At 42.2% G+C, this 19,584-nt stretch overlaps 1 protein-coding gene across 4 annotated transcripts in view; it reads right to left on the bottom strand.

Moving 5' to 3' along the window:
• FOXO3 (forkhead box O3) overlaps positions 1-19,584 on the bottom strand; it is a 93,195-nt gene that overhangs the window by 44,354 nt on the left and 29,257 nt on the right. Inside the window, exon 1 of one of the 4 annotated variants that reach the window (XM_075747843.1) lies at positions 4,718-4,747. The exons of the other annotated variants lie outside the window; for them this stretch is intronic. Coding sequence (XP_075603958.1) covers positions 4,718-4,732 — 15 coding nt within the window. The 5' untranslated portion in view covers positions 4,733-4,747. Of the gene's footprint in view, positions 1-4,717; positions 4,748-19,584 lie in introns of those variants that run through there. 4 annotated transcript variants of the gene reach the window in all.

The following is a 19,584-nucleotide window of genomic DNA, read 5'->3' as shown; positions in this document are numbered from 1 at the left end:
GCTAAACTGTGCACAAAATAGGTCACTTCTGCATTATCAAATGTACATAGTGCAATTGCAATCATAGAGAACCATCCTGAGCTGGAAAAAAAAAATGTGGTAAGGAACACAGAAGAAGAGAAAGTGAGCAACAGCTAATGTGAAGTCCTGTTTCTTCGCAAGAGAATGTTTTCCACAGGTCACCCTGTCCAGAAAATGATAGGCTTTAAAATGGACATGGCTTTTATCACATAATTAAAGGCTACAAGAGGACACATTTAGGTATTCTAGTACTGTGATGAACATCAGAAGCAAGAGCATGGAATAAAGCATTAAAAATCTGTAACAGCATCCTCTAGAAAGGAACCAGATGGGAGCTGCTATCCATGCAAGAATATAGGTGGGAAGCCCATCCTTCCCAAGAATCCCACTGTCTTTCCGCAAAGCCTCCTCATCGTTTGAAACTTCTCAGAAGAGCACGTTGGAAAGGGGAAGAATGTGCTTTGCAGGGCTTTTAGCCTGTAAGACAGAGTAAGAAACATTTTTCAATTCCCAGTTCTTGAAGGAAAGAGAAGGTCTCTGGAATCTGCTCCCCAGTGACCACTGACACCAAATCTTCTGCCTGGATATTCTGTGTAAAATTCAAACCCAACTAACTCTAGTGAATGATTCTGGCTAAAGTGAGGTTCTTCCCCCCAAGAAGCCAGAAAGTCTTGCATTAAACATATCCTGACATGTGAATGTCTTGCATTAATGAAGCAGTTTGGCACAGAACATGAAGATGACAAGTGCATTAGTGAGCATCTCTTCTTGCACAAAGCAGTCCACAGGCTGCACTTCTTCCCCTTCCAGACAGAATCCCTTGCAATCCATTACAGGCTTGAGTGTTTCCTTATGCGAAAACACACTCACCTTGGAAGCTGGGATTCAAACCATTTTGAATGAGACAACCAAGCCAAGGTGTGCCCTGATGAGCACGACTCTCACTGTGTAGTACGCAGACTGACAGGAAAGCATCATGAGGTATGGGGTATTTCATGTCAATCAAATTTTTTCATGTCAATTATCAAATTATTTCATGTCAGTCAAAAATTACTCTCCACTCCATTCTTAAGACACTCTCCAAACAGGCCTTAAGCATTACTGAAAACAACAAGACTCCTTCATTTTCTTTGCGGCATGGTTTCTTGTGCAAAGTGAATGTTTTCATCATCTAAACAAATGGGTTTCATAAATGAAAAAATATGTGAAAATAAAACTGTTCTGATTTCTTGCTTGTTTTTAGTACTTCACTTGAGAAATACAGCTCTAAAGATTACATACAGGATAGCATTGATGCAGAAAGTGACTCTGACACCACACAAAACCATAACAAGACTAATTCTTCAATCTCCTCCTAATCCCTCCAAGAATGCAGGATATTTACTTTTATCATCACCACCATTTGACTTCCCAGCCCTGATTGCCAGTTACAGTTGTACACTATGTACTGTTCAGAGTTGCTGAGTCAAAGAAAAAATAGCTCAAGCAACTAGAAAATAAACAAACAGAAATAGACTTTTCTTTCTCTCCATCCCCTCCTTCTCAAATAAAGCAACATCAGACTGTGAATCACACCATGGCCATCAGATGTCCATATCAAAAGCCTCGTACTTGCTATTTCTTTTGCTGTGTGTGTAGACAAGAGAAAATGTTTCACTGAGAGTTAGTCATCATAAAATACCTGCTGAGCCAATCATTTATCTTTGCAATGCAGGGGATCTCAAGATGTAGGTTGCTGTTTATGGACTGCAGATTATTGGAGAGGGAATATTGACTTGGGAGAGGTCACATCATATGTTTGATCCTAATATTTGTTGGCTTAGGAGCAGCATGGTTTTGTGTGACTCGCTCAGTTTTAAAACGTACCTGCCAACACTGAAAACAATTTAATTTTTACAAGAAAATCAAGAAATGTAATATACTATGTTATATACACGCTCTTTCTCTCTTTGTGCCTCCGTGTGGACCACATATATTGCTAACACATTTACTGGACCCTTAAAATCTTCTCTCAGACTGAAACTGAAAATTAACAATATGTGAGCATCCCAAGCAGTAGGTGAACAACCATTTAAATAACACCAGAAAAACTGGAATCAATTTACAGTAAGTTTTCAAAACCATCATTTAACACAGCCATAGAGCCTTTAAGCCACACGAGGATGCCTACATCCAGGTAGGGATATGCTACAGCTGCGTTGAAAGGCATGGGCAGAATGGAAAATGTACTCGCTTCAGCCAACCGCTGCCAGTATATATCTCTCTAAAGAAAGCAAACGGCTGAATAATCAACTGCAAATGACTTCTGGGTCACAGAAGGAGGTGGAGAGGTTGAAACCTTGAACTACTGCTGCTGATGTACAGTATCTTTATCTCCCTGCTCCCCATGGCGTGTAGTTGCTGGTTATCTCAAAGGATGAATGACCTGCCTGCAATGAATTATGCCTGCTTATCTTCCAGACAGGGTATACACTAAGTCATTAAGTCATCTAAGAGCATAACCCCAAGGGAATTACTAAATGAATGCAAAATCCTGCCCTGCTCTTAGCCGTTGTGTCAGACTTCCGCGTGCTGTTGGTGCAGGCACCAGGGGGAGCAAACAGGGGGCATGAACATCTCTCACCTGTTGGCTACCTGTTTTCCGCTATTCACTTTTTCCGCTTCTGACATTGCAAAGTTAGATGATGGCAGAGTAATGACATTTCCTTCAGAGGAAGGGAAAATGCAGCCCCCTCTGACCACCTGATTTCCAAACCACAAATGTACCAGCTGACACATGCAGCCAATGTGAGACTAGCAGAGAGCTCATGGCTATCGTATTTGTGTTGGGATATAATGGGTCTGGTCCAGATGAAAGGGTGTACTTCTTCTGAAAAGCACCGCATTTTTTTTAATTAAAAGAAATTGATTCAGTGACAGGATTTACAATAGGGTATTTGACAAGCCCACTGACCTTCACACATACATACAAATGACTGAGGCTTGATGCATTCAGAGAAGCAGATCCTCATTTGAAACAATAGAACTGTTAAACATTGAGATCACTGACTCCGGTAGAAATCAAGGAACACCCCCCTAAGCAAAGTGTATCAAAGGAGGCTTAGGATAAAGACTGATCTGCACAGCAAGCCTTTCCAGATAACATCTCATGAAGTCTGGGGGATAAATGACATCTTTAGAGAGGAAAGAGCATGCCTGGCAAAAGGGTCACCCATGCTTTATTACAGCCTGGCAAAGCTCTAGCTCACCATTTGCCTGGGATGCTCTATTTACTGTCCCTAGTCCCATTGCTCCTTATACTAAGTTATGCAGTTAATATCTCCTTTCAAGTATTCTTAGTACCCACAAAAGAAAACAGCTCAGCAGCATCCTTAATGAGAAAGGATCACAGCAGCACCTCTAGACAGCGCTAAATTGTTTGGCACCCAGCCTCTAAAGCTCTTTTCAAGGGGCTGTTCCTCAGGTTTGGTTTCAGTTTCCCATTATCTGCAGCCAGGGTGATGAGCACCCTTGGAGGTGTTTCTTTGGAAGTGGTGGTGTGGCAGCCTCCGCGCTCCACCCTGGCTGAACAGCAACTGCACCTCAGCTTTACCAGGAAGAAAAATAAGGAGTCTCCTCTGGGAAAGAAAGCAAGCCTGTCTGAATGTAAATCTGTGCCTTTACAAAAGGGCAACAACAATCTCTAACCTTCTGCCTGGTGATACCTATGCCATACATGAAGAAACAATGCTCAGCACCCCCTCCTAAATTTAAAATGAGAGAATAAAAAATAATAAAAATTTAAAAGAAGCAGCTCAGTTTTCTTCTTGACTTACAGGCTTTACTAAATGAACACCCCTCCCAGTCTGGTCACCCTGATAGGTTTCCCTGAATGTTACCAGATAAAAAATAAAACCTAATCCTTGTTAGAACGTTCCTGGGACGGGGCCAGGATATTTATATCTTTCCAGGGCAAAACTCAAACTAGGCCTTGCACTGTCATTTGTGCCAAGAAAAGTCTTGCTAGGACATGGAAAGAGGAAATTGCTCCCGTTTCCATGTGGACATCAGAAAACTTTGGCTGGAAACAGAAGATGCCACACAGACGGTCACAGAGCAACCAGACTTCCTTTAGAAATCTCCACACACGACACTTCTCAAAACTTTTTGGAGGACGGTTCAGGCTTGTTGTTCTTCTGTGTCTGTGTTTTGTTTTTCTTTTTTTAATCAGGACCTTCTACATTAATAAAAGCCCTTAAGTAATCCATGTTTCTTTTGCAAACAGTACTTCACACCCAGAGATGTACTGGGCATCTCCGGAAATGTGATTTTAATCTTGTCTTCCTATGCATAGTCGTTTATATAAGGACTTAATTTTTGTTCTCTTATATAACACCTATTTTTTTCAGACTGTGCCTCCAGCCACTACCATAAATGAGGAGTTAAAATGCATGATGGTGAAAAGATTTCATTAATAGACTAGTTTCTAAGTTTGTGAGGAGTCTGCTAAAGCAAAAATAAAAGCAACAGATTTTCAGTTTTAGTAGACAAGGACAGCAAGGGCTCCCTTGTTAGCTTCTATTTATGGTCCCACAGCAGATGACCTGAATCTCCTCCATACTCACCCCCCTCTACAGAGCCTATAGCTTAGATTATTCACTTCTTAATGAATACACCACCTGCCAGATGGACAAGAGAATAATTACATTACACTTACATTAATAAAATACATACGAGTCCCGTTTGCTGTGCACAGAGCGGTGCTTTACATCTGGATCTTGTACAGTAGAAAGACACTCAGAAACGGGATTTTCCTTGCTGTATTTTATGGTAATGAAGATCAAGATCTGATTCGTGCAATTGCCTAACGCAAATCTACTTGATGTGGGAAAGGCAGCTCTTGGAGTAATAAACAGCCTTTCCTTATCATCTGAGCTCGCTGGGTTTTGTAGGCCAGGGTTCAACTATTGCATCCGCAACGTGCTGCCATTCCCACCTGAAACCCCAAGCAGACAGAAAGGCACACCAGCAGGAGCTACACACAAGGACGGAGTTCTAATGGGAGTCAAATAGAGGCAGGGACTTTATCTGAACTTGATAAAAAAGCTTTGGATTTAATTTTAGGTGTGAGCAAAAGTTCAAGCCAATTATGCCCCCATATCCCTAATATTATCCACAGCATCAACCAATAGCATGTCCTACCCTGGCGGTGTGTCTCAGGGAGCATTTCCACCTCTCTGCTAAAAGCCTCATTATTCATGTTTCTGGGAACCACGGGTAGAGAATTAGAAAACAAAATGCCTGAATGGGCAATGTAGCACATAATAGTTTCATCATTAAAAAGATGGCCACAGAATGAGTCACTTACTGTACGGCCACGGCTGCATATGCGTTGAGCTGAAGAGTGCAGAAAATTGATTTCCCCTCTCCAGGAACATCCTGAACCTTTACAGCTTTTATCCAGGAGGGCTGGTTGAATCCATTTCTCTCCTCCCCCAAGAGAGGCTACATCTTTAACCAAAAAGGCTACGCTGTTAAAGTTTAACCTCCAGAAATTCTGTTAAGGTAGACATTTCAGTGATACTATTTTTTTCTGTCTGTGCCGCTACTCCAAACAGAAGGACTTCTCTGGGGCTAGTGAGACTTTTCCAACTTATTCCTGCTTTCTTGGCTCTCATTCCCTAGATGAAGCAGAACTGTAAAAGATCCTTTGGGGACTTATCGATCCATGTTTGCAGACACTTAAGGAAACTATGGGTTGCTTTGACTGAAAACTTGAATTCTGCCATTCGGTTCAACAGTACCAGAAATGCATGACATTTGCATCTCCTGGATGGCAGTTGTCCTCGCAGGGTGAAAGAACAGGAGCACAGCCTTCAGTTTACACCTGGTTCACTCCCTCTGCTACTGGGAAAAACAGTAGAGTTTCTCCTTAAAAGGACTATCATGATTTGGGGGAGTAAAGAAGATGGAAGAAGCCCAGAGCTAACATTAAGCAATCCTGCAAAAGCGTTGCACACAAGCCATCCTGTCTTTTTGGCTGACGACTAAACACATATTTCCTTCAGGGAAGAAAACATCTCCATCAGTTTGCCTGAGACCCGAACGTCAGTCCTAGCCAGACAGCAGTCCTAGTTTCACCAGGAGCCAGACTCCAGCCCTGGATGGTTTCCATCAGGATCCCATTAAGCCTGTGCATGTGCAGCTCTCTCAGAATTCGCAAGAGCCACGTGTGTATTCAAGAGCAGATTTGGATGTTGTGTTTGTTTCTGGCTTCGTAATGGTTCTCATGTCCCTTAAATAACAGCTTTTTTTTCCAGAAATTCAGTTATTTCTTAAACAGGTTCACAAGTTTATCCCTCTTATCTGGCAAACAATATTGAAGCTATCAAATGTCTGTAGCTTTTGGTTTTACTTTTGAAGACAAAAGATTGTTTCTCTGAAGGAAGATGTTGGCTAGACTGCGTACTTTGGTACTGCTCAGGCATCTTTTTCCTTTACCATACCAATGCCTGCAGAGGTCTTGCTGCTACATACGGCTCCAGGTTTGTTTCCTAGGTTCCACCGAGTTAGTCTAACCAGATGCGAGGTGTCATAGAACTGGACTAACACTTGTGTCATGAAACCAAAAATTACCTCTGAACATGAAATATGCAAAGAAGAAAAAACCTCGCATGGGGTACAGTTCAGGTAGCCTGTGTTGCAGATCATCGGTGATCCCAAGCAATTCCCAATGTTCTTGGCAAAAGCAGGGTATAGATCTAAATTCCCGAACGCTGCAATGTTTATTGCACTAGCTCGGTGATTCACTAAGTACAGGATGTGCCCAATTATTCTGTGTATTTTTCCAATCCTATTTCATAAACTTCAGTTGCACAAGTACAGCAATACGTTCTTTCTTACTTGTCCATTAAAATTCATTTTAAGAAAGGCCATCCGACTCAAACAATAAAATCACCAACTGGCTATATGCGTGGCTTTTTTGTTTTGTTGTTGTAACCATGGAATCAAAAACTTCGGCTGTTAAGTGCATATATTCTGTGATACAATCGCTTTCTTTTTTGTCTCAACCTGCTGAGAAAAGTTTTGCTTTTAACTTAGGATGCTGGGTTTGTTCCAAATCCAAAAATTGAAAACAGCAGTTCTGAGGGACACAGATATCTAAGCCAACAACATTTGGCTGCCTAACATAAAAATTAGCAGAATTGTTATTACTAAAAACAAACCATTAGATCTTTCCAAGATAAATAAAAACTTAGAATTCTGACTATCAGTCCACAAACAAAGCTTCTAATTTAGCTTGTTTGAACACCACACCATGGATAAAATAGATACAACTTCAATTTCTGTATCTCTAAAGCTAATTTCACTACCTTAAACAAGCTGGCTGGAAACTGAAACTTCACCTCTTTTTCCTACTTCTTTACTACAACTAAACACAAATCTTTCTATTGCCGTTGCAATATCATCAAGGTAGCGTGGCTGACGGCAAGCGATACCTTGACAAGAATGTTCCATACTCAGGGCTACACGTTCAAGATTATTTTATGAATTAAGTGTGGGTTTTGTTGTGAAAGTAGCAAAGACGACAATGTGGAGGATGAAGATGGTGCAAGGTCCCCATCTCCCACCACAACACACACTCAATGTTTATGAGAACCCCAGCAGCTAGGAAGTATTCAGCTGTGGTATTTTTCCTGGGCAGCCACGTATTGCACTAACAAATCATTTTATGCACTAAATTTGATGAAGAAGGTACAACTGACCTTCTTCAAATTCCAGGTGAGAAATTCACAAGGCAGACTGGACTTCTGGTTTAACAGTGTTGACAATGCAGGTAGGATTTGTGGAAAGTGGAAGTGTTTAAGACCAGGTTGGATGAGGCTTTGGGCAACATGGTCTAGTGGAGGGTGTCCCTGCCCATGGCAGGGGGGTTGGAACTAGATGATCTTTAAGGTCCCTTCCAACCCAAACCATTCTATGATTCTATGATTCTATGATTTTATCCAGCTCTTCTTTCACCGTACTTGCACATCTGTTGAACCCCATCATAGCAAGTAAGCTGGGAGCAGTTCCCTCCTACCAACCTGAGCAACATCTGAAAGGGAACTGCCATCGTTTGATGTGACCCATGAATTAGACCACCCACTCTTCCACTGCAGCTGAGAAGGCAGACCTGAACTGCTTTGAGACACTAGGATCTGACAAAGTAATGCCAGCTGAAACAGGCTGGCCAGTTTGAAGCAAGCCTGCCTTCCTCCTCTCAGCAGAGGTTTACCTCTGGCACTTCAAGGAAATAAGTGTCACCTCACCACTCGGTTTGCGCACCCAGCAGTCACTGGTCAGGCTTTGCAACCTCACTGGAGAGAGACACTAGAGTAAAACAGGCCAAATTAAAACCCTAAGCCCATTAATCACACCCTCATGACTTCAGATAATGCAACATGCAACGTGCACCATATGCTTATGTAGGTCTTGCCTTCGGCCATAATCTAGATTATGGAATAAGAGAGGAGCAGGGCTGTGGTGAAAAAAAAAAACAAACCACAACACAAAACAACAGAAGTGGGGGGGGACAGGCAAGGGTCACATGAATTCATTCTCTCGACGAAAGGCAGTTATGCAAAGAGTTCATACCTGAACTCAAACGGCTCGATTAACATTCCTGAAATGAAACTCATCAATTCTCCACGTAAAACGAGGCCAAAACTGATGGCATGTACCCACTCTTTGACACGCTCAACGCTTGAAGTAGAGTTCAAATGGATCATTGCAGTTTCACAAAGTTTTCTGTGAAAAACTGGCAGAGGAGCAAAATTATGTGAAATACCACTTCATCATTCCTATGGTGGGAGCAATGTGCAATCATAGAAATGGCAGCGGAAGAATGCAGCTGAAGTAGTTCCTCTGACCTGCTGCAAGGCACTGAGAAAGCTCTTCAGCCTCGCTGGTGAATTGCAGGGAGTTAAGCAGCACAGTCATTTCATGCCTCTATTTGCAGACAATGTTGCATGGTATTTTAAGACCTGCATTCATAGAAATCCTTTAAATGAAAAAAAAAAAAATCAAATGAAAATTGGACATACTCAAATTACATTATTTCCATGCTATGTTAAATATGAATTCTGTTCAGTGTAACTGCAGAATATTTCACGTGGAAAAAAAAATAATTTTGAGGGGGAAATGAGCCATGTGGAGATTTACAAAGATTTAAAATCAAACGCATCAGAAAATGAGTAATCCTATTAGACCTGTTGTTTAAAGTCAATGTCTTTCTAAAAAACGTGCTGTATTTCCAACAGATTCTGACCTGACATAGGAAGTTTTGGATAAATGGGTATGGTACACAGGTACATGGTTGTTTCTGGTCCTAATATCTGTATGTGCTAACAGCTAAACTAGAAAACACCTAGCCTGTTTCCATCTCTCTCGGACCAGGGAGTTTCATGAAAGCATGTTGCTGAAGGAGCTTGTTACCTCCCGTGGCAGTAGCCATGGAAAACACAGCCTTCAAAAAAACACCGGTGGGCCCTCTGAGTATCGGAGCAATGCTGCGGGCTGCCCATCGTGCCAGGTCTGGGACAGAGGTGTCAGAAGAGGGATCTATTTCTAACTTGGCTTCACTCGCTAGTGTGACTTTCAATCCTATTACTCAGTGGGAGAAACATCAAAAGATAGATACGCACCTCAAGAAATTGCAAAATTTGTTCCACTTACATGTGGAAACAAATCTGCCACAGACACAGATTGCTCTGGAGTCCCTGACAATGGACACAAACAGTGGGTGGGGCGGAAGAGAGGAAGAGTTAATCCCGAATATGCACGTTTTCTGGACGCTCAGTTCCCCCCAACTCCCCCAACCGACTCAGACATCTATGCCCAAGTTTTTGGGCGATCTTAAGCGATCCTTTAACGCTTAACATGTTCTCTCAACAGCCTTATCCTTCACATACAAAGTGCCTGAGTTTTGGTTTTATCTCCCAGAATCTTTTTTTGCCTGCAGATAGAGAAAGATTGTTTCTAGGTGATAAAACTGTGTTAATTCCTGCAGCTCCACCTGGCAGAAACAGCAGGGCACTTTAAACTACGTGGTTTGCATGGAAGTCATTTACCTTACATGGGGCTTTAATGAACACAATAGCAAATGTCTTTTTATCTTCATCAGAGACCTGCTATCAGCTCAAAATCCCATTAGCTTAATAAAATAGAAAAAGAAAAAAAAAAAAAAGACAGAGGGTGGGACAAGAACTGCCCAGAATCTCATGTGTATTTATAGTCCCATTCAGCCCACCTGAAAGGGCTTGTTTATACCCAGGTGGAAAGCCGAGACTAATGCTAGAATTGGGAAAGAGTCTTTTTCTGATGTAAAGAGATCAGATTTAGATACCTGTGGTACCTAAGTGGAAAGGTACCTAATAGGAAAGGTGGGGAGTGGAGCAAGTTTCCTCGAGAGCACAATTCAACCCAGCGGAGATGTGAGCTGTGATGTGGAGGACCCTCTCCTCCCTCACCCAGAGAGAGCACCTTGGGCACACACAGCCCTTGCTGGGGTGCCTACGTGTCAGGGCATGCAGCAGTGCCCAGAGGAGCTGATGGAGGGGAGGCAGCTCTGGGTGATGCCGGTTCCCCCCAGTGAGGCTGGGAATGCAGAGGACACAACAGGGAAACCTGCAGAGGCGACTGGGTTTTGCCCGAGTTCTTTCAGTTGAGAGTAATCTTAGATAATATGTGTGACAATAGTAGGTAATAAACAAATGTGTAAATATCCAACCCTAAGCCTTCTGAGTTCCTTTGATCATGCCGAGCCACACCGTCAGACACTTGCAACGCTGCAAACCCTTGCCAGGAGGCTGGGGGGAAGACACCAAAAAACACACCACCAAGCATACCATGCTGTCTCTCAGTGAAAACTAATCTGCGCTAGCTGCTCCGCTGAAAAGCAAGCCACAGAGCCAGGGAAAGGAGAGCTCGCCCTCCAGAGCCGGTGCTCTGCCTGGGGACGAACACCGGCCTGGCTGGCATTCCCATCCCACGCACACCCCGGCTGCCACCGCACAGCGTGGGTGGGCGTCCTGCCTTCCCAGCCGGCCCAGGCGAGCCACATTCTCCTGTGTTTAGGGCAGAGATGACTCAAAGGCTAAATATCCTTCCTCGACAGGGACAAACCATGATTTTTATTAGCAATTCCTGTGCTGCAGACTGATGCTTTCTCTAAACATGTCAACATGCACCATTAGAAGCGTGCGACACTTCTACCCCTTCCCAACCAGTCTGGTTAATAAAACACAAAGGCATCCTTAAGCGACCTTCCTCATGTAACTCCCCCTCAAGCCAACAGAAGCCAACCACTAAAAATAGTTAAAGGTAAAAGCTGCTTCGTGAAGGTCCTAAAGACAACAGCAGTGCTGCATCCCTCAAAGGAATCATTTATCCCTAACATCTCAAGCACTCAGAGATGGACACAAAGACGCTTGGCTTAATGCTCCTTCCCCTCTCCCCCTCTTCTCCTTCTTGGAAAGGGTATTACGATTGAACACTTTGCTCCAAGTACCCGTAACCGTCCCTGGCTTTAAATGCCTGTTTCCTCCAGGAATCATTTCAATGTAGGCCACTCTATTTATGCTGCTCTTCTGTAATCGGAGGATGAAAGAATATCGTTTGCAAGACACAACTGCTTGGTTCACAACCCATCTCCAGGCGGTGCCAACAATAGGACTGCTTACGGCTAATCCATTTACTCGGCTTACCTGTTATACTTCCATCCTCTTAATAAGCGCTACACAGCAGCTTCACCCAACTCGGAAACTGCTAAGTGACCTGTAGTAACCTCCCCTGTGCCACGTACTTGGAAAGCTGTGGATTTGGATTAAGACAGAAGCAAACCAAAATTGTCATAGAGCTTCCAGTGGCCTGCTGATGAGAGAAGATGTTTACACCTTTCCCTGCGTGGAGACAGTGCTGTAACCACCAGTGGATGCAAGCACCTCCCTCTCCATGGCTAACCTTCAAGGAACAGAAGCCAGACATGACACAAACAGCAGCTCCCTCTTCAACATCTCAAAAAAAAAAAAAAAATCACATTATACTACACACTGTCTCCTCTGGCTTTTTACCCACCCATGTAGGCAGATGAGGTTCCCAACATGCTGCTGACCTTGCTGGTAAGGGCTTGCAGCCTCCTGCAACTGGCTCTGCTACACCAGAGCTTACTATTTCCCGTCTTCTCTTCAAGAGCTTCAGCGCTACTTCCCCGTGCAAACTGCAAGGCAACAGGCAAACAAAAAGCAGTGGGAAATGGAGGCTGGAGCTTCAGTGGGTTTAGAAGATCTGCAGCTCCTGCATCCACAAAAGGCTAAATTCTTCATCACATGCACAGCAGAGAAGGGAAACGGATCAAGAATACAGAAAAAGGAATGGAAGACCCACATTATTTCCACTTAAATCAAAACAAAATACTTAGCATATCTGGGTAGGTAAAGAAATCTGTCTTTTGCTACAGAGAGGAGCAGAGAGGGAAGTGGAGGTTTTGGAACTCTAACATATGGAATATTCAATTACAATGCCAAGCAAACAAAAACCCAGAAAGTAAATTCAATTAAGTCCTTCCTGGATATTATTAATGCACTTAATTTATTCATATAAATTACTGTAATACAAGATAAAGAAGTGACCAATAGTACTGCATCTTGCAGTTCACAGTGAACAGGTTGCTTTATCCAACAGCACAACACCACAAACTTTCTACTTGTGATATAGAATTGTCATGATAAATTCCACCACCCTGGGTAGGACCAGCAGTCTCTCTAACCCAGCAACCACAAGTGGTCCACCAGAGAAAAGGCTAAGAGGAGGGATGGCACAGGGTGATCCCTCCTGCTGCCAACAACTTAGGGACTCCAGAGAGCAGAGGTGAGATTTTCATTGTCGTAAAAAGCCCTTCCACCAAGCCCACTCCATTAACCTCTGCCTACTGAATTCCACTAACTGTATAAAATAACATTTGTTCCTTTATGTCCCATGTAAACAAAAATCTTTGAAGAAAGAGTCACAATTAGGAAGAATAAATCATTTGTAGATAAGAGCTAATTTTCCCATGAAGACTGCAGAAATGCTCTGGAGCAGACATTAACCTGTGGAGTAGCAGCACTGCAGGCTACTGAGCAAAAGGAAAACACATTTGTACCTTTAGCTTCACAATCAAATCAAACTCAAAAGATCCTGAATCCCTAGTTATGAGAATCAATTTATTCATCTCCTGGTGTATACAACACTTGACACTACACAGGGCAGCTCGACTGGCCTTCACTATACCTAATTATTATTTATTAGACCTACAATTTATGATGAACTATCACTCTCCAGATAACTATTTTCAGCCAGGGAAGGGATGGGGGAGAGAAGTTAAGAGACAATTTTCTAAAACATGACATATTTGTCTCTCATCACATCACCTGGCACACCTATCTAACCCTCCCAACTCTTGGAGCAGCTAAAAATAGACAGTTCCTCAGTCACTCAGTGCACAAATAGTTGCCAACACATATCCTCCACACCTAGCACACAAATTACACTTTGTAGTGCCTACAGATGGATGTGGAACTAGTACTCGATGGAACAATAAATAGGGTTTTAGAGAATTCCATTATTTCAAAAAGCTTACAGTGTCTGCAATAGGAGAAAAAAAAAACCCAACCCAAAAAACCCCCAACACATTACATAAATGATACTAAGAAGAGTGAAGGACTACCAGAGTAAAGCTCTAAAAGACATACCTTTCAGGGAAGACATACCTTTCAGGGAGGACAGGAGTTGTCCAATTGATTCAAATTGTCTAAGAGAAGACCAAGAGGTGACCTGGTCATGTGCACCTTCACTAAGCGAAGATCTCTGACAGCAGACATCAGCTGAGGTTAGCACACAAAAACAGAACACAAAAAAACCCCAGTGGCTTGACAAATTCAGAGTGGAAAAGAAGTACCAAGCTTCTCATAAAAAACAGGTAATTAACCACTGGAAAAACTTCCAAGAACTTTATCATCTCAAGTCTGAAAATCAGGACTGGATGCCTTTAAAGTACTCTCAAGCTCAGCCAGAATTTATGTGCTCAATGCAGGAATTATTAGATGAAATTCTATGTCCTGTATGTCACACAGATGTCAGACAATGAGCATAATGGGTCCCTCCAGCTTTAAAATCTATTAATTCTTCTCTGTATGTGCTAGGAACTCAATTATATTTTGTAGCTATACAAGTATTATCAGATTGCTGCAAAAGACAAGCTAAAGAAGAAACAGTTTGTAAGTCACAAAGCGCCACAAAACAAGGCTTCTTCGTGCACCTTAAGACAAAATCGCACAAAAAAATTTAAATTTAAAAAAGATGCTTTATAAAACTCATCTAGACCTAAGGCAATTGCTCCTCATATTACCTCAGTGTTAGCTCACAATTTTTTTAATAACTTTTCTTGGTTAACAATTAGCATCAATAATCACCTATTTTCTGCACATGACTGGAAAAAAAAAGAATAAAAGGAGAAGAATTCTCTTTTCAAATCCAACACCTGGGCCTTAGCTGATAAGAAATGCTCTCTTTATAGATGCTTTATTCCAGCATGGAGAAAAAAAATTCTTCGAGAATAAAATACTTTGAGTTGAAACAGCAATTTCCATTATTAGCACTAGCAGACATTAGCAGTTAATGTCTTTCTCATAAGGATGCATCCTACCTTGTGCCTGGCCTGGATGAAGGACTCATAGGGCTAGGTGCTATATGAATGCAGAACACCAAGAGATGCTCGCTCTCTCAAACAGCTTGTTTAAAGCAAGTTCTCTTTTCCACGTCTTGAGGTAATGCAGGTAGGTGAGAGAAACATACTTTTCAGAAACCACAGCGGCACTTTGCATCACTCCAACATCTCTCCCTTCCCCTTTGTGCCAGCGCCTCCCATCCCTTCTTGCTAAGGTTGAACGGTATGTCCTTCCTTACACTTGTGAGTTGATTAATCAAGGATGCTGCTACAAGTAGACAGAGCTCCATCATATTTCTACATTAAAGTCACTTCACTTAATCTGATCTCTTTATTATACTCAATCATTAGGCATAGTTTTCAAATTTGCAGCTAATTATTAATAGAAAGAATTTTCTGATGATTTTTTTTTCCCCCTAACAAAACAGAAAAAAAAAAGGACTAGCCTGTCATTTTTTGAGAACAGGCTTTTTCTTAGTAATAAAAAGGATCATATGACAACAGTTTTGCAGTGTATCATGCAAGCTCTGTTGGAATCAATCCAATTTCTATACAAGTGCTGCCATTTGGACAACAAAGCCGCCTTATTGAAACGGGCAGGCTTCATCTTAATTCTGGCACTACTGAATGGAGAGTACACACTAGCTGGGGAACAATGAACCAAGAAAGGAGTTACAAATCTCTCGTGACAACTGCACGCCAAGCAAGAGAAGATGCATTATGATAGCGTTGTTTGCTCTGCTCCTTCCCAAGACCACTTTCAAACAAAGAAGGCTTTTTGCACCCAAAACTGAAAGCTCTCTCCAGATTTTGCACGTGTATCTCGCCCATCCAGTGAGACCCTCCATTACAGCTCCGGTCCTCGGACAAAGGTGAGAAAAAAGAGGCTCCCACCTTCCCACTCCCTTCCCTCTCCTCCTGTCCTCACCCATCACCCCTGTTATGAAGAGCCTCCCATGCTATTTTCATGTTTAAGGCACATACAACCAGACTATTGTATTGTTCGGGGGGAAAAAAAATGTATTTGCCCTTTATTTGATTTATGTCGCTTAGTTCTCAGTGAAATTTAACTTCTGAACTCCTGAGACTTCCTGAGGTTTAGCTTACTGCAAGAATGCCTGCCTGACCTCGGTTCCTGCAAGGAATGGGGGTAACTTGGCTCACACTGGCCCCCAATTCACCTGGGCACACAAGCTGAAACTCCTTACATGAAGTGTTTTGATGCACCGTTACACGTGGCTGTAGAAATATATGGTAAATGTATCTTAAAAGTGTACAGGTGATGAGATATATTGTTCAATAGTGTGCATTAAATCCCTTACAGAGCAGGGTAAAAAAATGCTATCTCCTACCTAGTGTTTCCTCCCAACATGTATTTTTAAGTGGGAGAAGAAGCAACCAATGGGGAAGATAAAATAAAATAAAATTTCAAGGTAGCAGAAGATCACCTGCACACCTCTTATTCATGCCAGCAATTCTCATGTGGCTGGATGTGACGTTGCCAAGGGGAATAGACACTCCTAGGCAGAAAGGGTTTGCGACTCCAGGCCTGGCTCTCGCTTGCAGCAAAGCTTTTTCGCTTTGCTTTCGTCTGCACGGCAGAAAGACTCCAGACAGCCTACGTGGGAGCAAACCAAATCTTTCCTCGCAATTCAAGACAATTTTATGAGCATTTGCAGTAGTTCTAGAAAGCGCAGCAATGTGTATTTATCCCGACCAAGGATGATTACAGCTCTTCAGGCTGCTTGCATATATTGGTAGGGTAAATGCAAGGACACACATACACCCATATAAACATGCATACACATAGGAAGATAGGACAAAACCTCGTGAAACCTGAGAAACAGGCCAGCTCAGTCCATGAGCTCCAACATAATGAGTTTCTTAAAACCTTTCAGGTATTTACTCTGGCAAATACAACCTGATAATACAGGTATTTGTAATATAAATCAAATACAGGTGTGTGCATGTTTTTTTTTAATTAAAGCAATTACAATCTTTTAAATATTTTAATATAAAGCTTTGCTTGGTAATTTGGCTAAGAAGTTCAGTAAAATACCAGCTTCAAAGACTCCCAGAGACAAATACCAACTCATCACAAAATGTTAGACATTTACAGAGATTTCTTCAAGGACAGCAGCGACAGCTTTTTCTTCATAACCCAGTAAAAGTCAAGAGGAGTTGAGAGACCAACTCTTCTAGTACACCTGAAAGTCTCCTCCTTACTGTTCAAATGGAAACACTGGAAAGCATGAATGACTTTACATTAAAAAGCATTTAAATTAAAGCCATTTCTGTCACACCTGGTTTCAGAAACCTGCTAATTGTAATGCTGATTTATATGAAATGTCCCTTGGAAAGGGGGGGATTCAGGGTCAAAAGCACAACTGGTACCCTTCCTATGCCCACACATACAAAATGGGAAGGAGAAAGATCTTGCATTTTCTCTTCCTTATTAATAAGTAGCTTTGAATTCTCACTCAGCAAAAAGGAATTAATTTTTTCTTCGGTGGATTGCAGCGTCCTGGCAGCAAACACAGAACCCAAGTTTAATCTTCCTAGACCAAGTCCACAAGCTTCGATGATGTGAATGAAAATATGCGAAGGGAGTTCTTCTCTCTGTGAATAATTGCATGGGAGGGAGATGAAGCAAGTCACAGACCTAATGAGCAGATTTGCTCAGCTCAGCCATTTTGCTGTCCAGCCAGGGAAGCACAGCTTTTGTTTTCTTTGACAAAATGGGATTACTGCTCAAGTTTCTTCTGAGACTAGGAACCTGGGTCCACAGCCTGCTACAACTGCTGCTCACTTGCCTCTAATCTGAATTACTGAAAGACAGGGAAAATTAAAAGCCCTGGAGGCTGGGAAATTTTGAGAACATCAGAAAGAGGTAAGAAAGTACAAAGTCCAGTCACCCGAAGTACTCAGAGAAGCCCCTGGAGCTAGAAGGGATATGTAGGAACATGCGGTCCAGGCTGGGGAATGTCCTCCAGTATCGCTAGAGCAATGTGCACAGCGAGACAACAGCTGACTCAGGCTGTGCCTAACAGGTACTCCCACCAAAAATAAATTAAAAAATACGATGCAAAAGGTACCCTAAGGTAATAATCACCAATCTGCTAATAAAGACAAAGGTTGTTTAAAAAGCTGCTAGACCAGCTACATGAAGATCTCAACTCACCACTGAACACTTTGCTTGAAGACGACAGCTAAAGCTGGCTGACATAAATCAGTCAAGAGTTCAGCTTTCTGTCCATCGGAGCTGGTGCTCACAGGGCTTAGAAACCCATAAATATGGGTACAACACACTGCACAAGGGGCACGGACATAAAAAAGACAGCTGAGGTCTCCAGCAGCTTTTTGGGATCCTGAAAGCCCTGCAGGATCCTGCCTTTGACTCCCAGAAAGTACTGAGATGATTTGGGTCCAAAGGCTCGGACTGCTCTGGGAAAAATCTACAAGCAGCTCTCATCCCAACTGTGTCAACCTCGTTAGAGAAAAAAATGCAATTATCCAGAGAGTCCACCACAAGTTCTAACTGACAAAACATCTCTGCTGATGAGAGAAGAAACCAGGTCCTTCAATTTTAGAAATAAAAAATGTGCTTTTGGCAAGAAAAATCTACTAACTTGCTCCCTAGAACTTTTGACCAAAGCTCTAAGAGAAGCAACTGAGTGGTGAACACAACCACCTCCCTCATCGCTGTTCCATATGGATTTAAATCCATAGGTTATCACTCTGATAAAATATACCAAATCTTGGACTCAGTTCTACTCCACTGCTAAAAAAAAAAACCCAGAAAATAAAGAACATCTTGCAAATTTATCATTACAAGTGCCTAGAGAAGAGGGTTCAGGGTACAAGGTTACAACTACCACCCATCCTTCAAGCAAAGGAAGATGGAAGGCAACTGCTGTGGAGTCAGCCCCATTGTCCTTCATTCAGGTGCCAATGATTGAGAAATGCAATGCAACTCAAAAAATTCAACAAAGAGAGTTTGTACACTCTATCTGATTATCAGGTGTCTTAAGATTACACTTAAATAATCAGATTAACAATGCAAAAGGAAAGAAATACAGCTTTGGCATGAGGGGTTTTTTTTGTGATCTTTTTTCTTAAAGTATCATGGAAAGCACAGATAAATTTCCAGCACAGTAATACTGGAAATCTCCTTCATCTGATTCAGGAGTTCCAGAAAGGAAAAGAAAAATAGAAGAAAAAAAAAAGCTGTAAATAAGGAAACATTTAGAAGTGCCCAGTCTATTCAAGGGAACTTTTAAAGTTCAAGAACCAGCTCTTTTAAATCTTCTGCATTTGACTTTGTTTCCAGCCTTATAAATTCAGCCCAACCAAGGGGAAATGAGCATAGATTTAGAAAGAAGTGCTGGGGAAATAAGATGAGCTCCTTTATGTTTCCCAAGTGAGGAGAGGTTGCTCTTTAAAACAATGTAAAATATGGTATTCATTTCAGTCAGCTTGTCATAACACACTGAAGGTCTGAGCTACTTTCCAGCAACACGCTGAGCCAGACTGAAAACAATAATAATAATAAAAGTCCAACTCCCAAATGAGGTTCTTCTTGAGCGCTGAGACTCTCAACACAGAGAGGTGGGCAGCAGAGCCTTTCGACACCAAACGAGCCAGCTTTTGTGCTGCCTTAACGTGACTGTCATCCAGTCACAGATGCATCCTGCTTGACTGCGGAACAGCCCTAAGTCACAGTGATGTCCTCTCATCTTGTCCCTTCCCATCTCGAGAAGGGGATGCTTCTGGGAAAGTGCCCAACTTCTTGGACAGACCTTGTTTAAGCACAGCCTAAAACCTCTCCCCATGCCCAG

Source organism: Balearica regulorum, chromosome 3, assembly GCF_011004875.1.
Source record: "Balearica regulorum gibbericeps isolate bBalReg1 chromosome 3, bBalReg1.pri, whole genome shotgun sequence".
NCBI lineage: Eukaryota > Metazoa > Chordata > Aves > Gruiformes > Gruidae > Balearica > Balearica regulorum.
The sequence above is the reverse complement of the archived record's forward strand: the minus strand, read 5'-3'. Positions and strand labels throughout refer to the sequence as shown.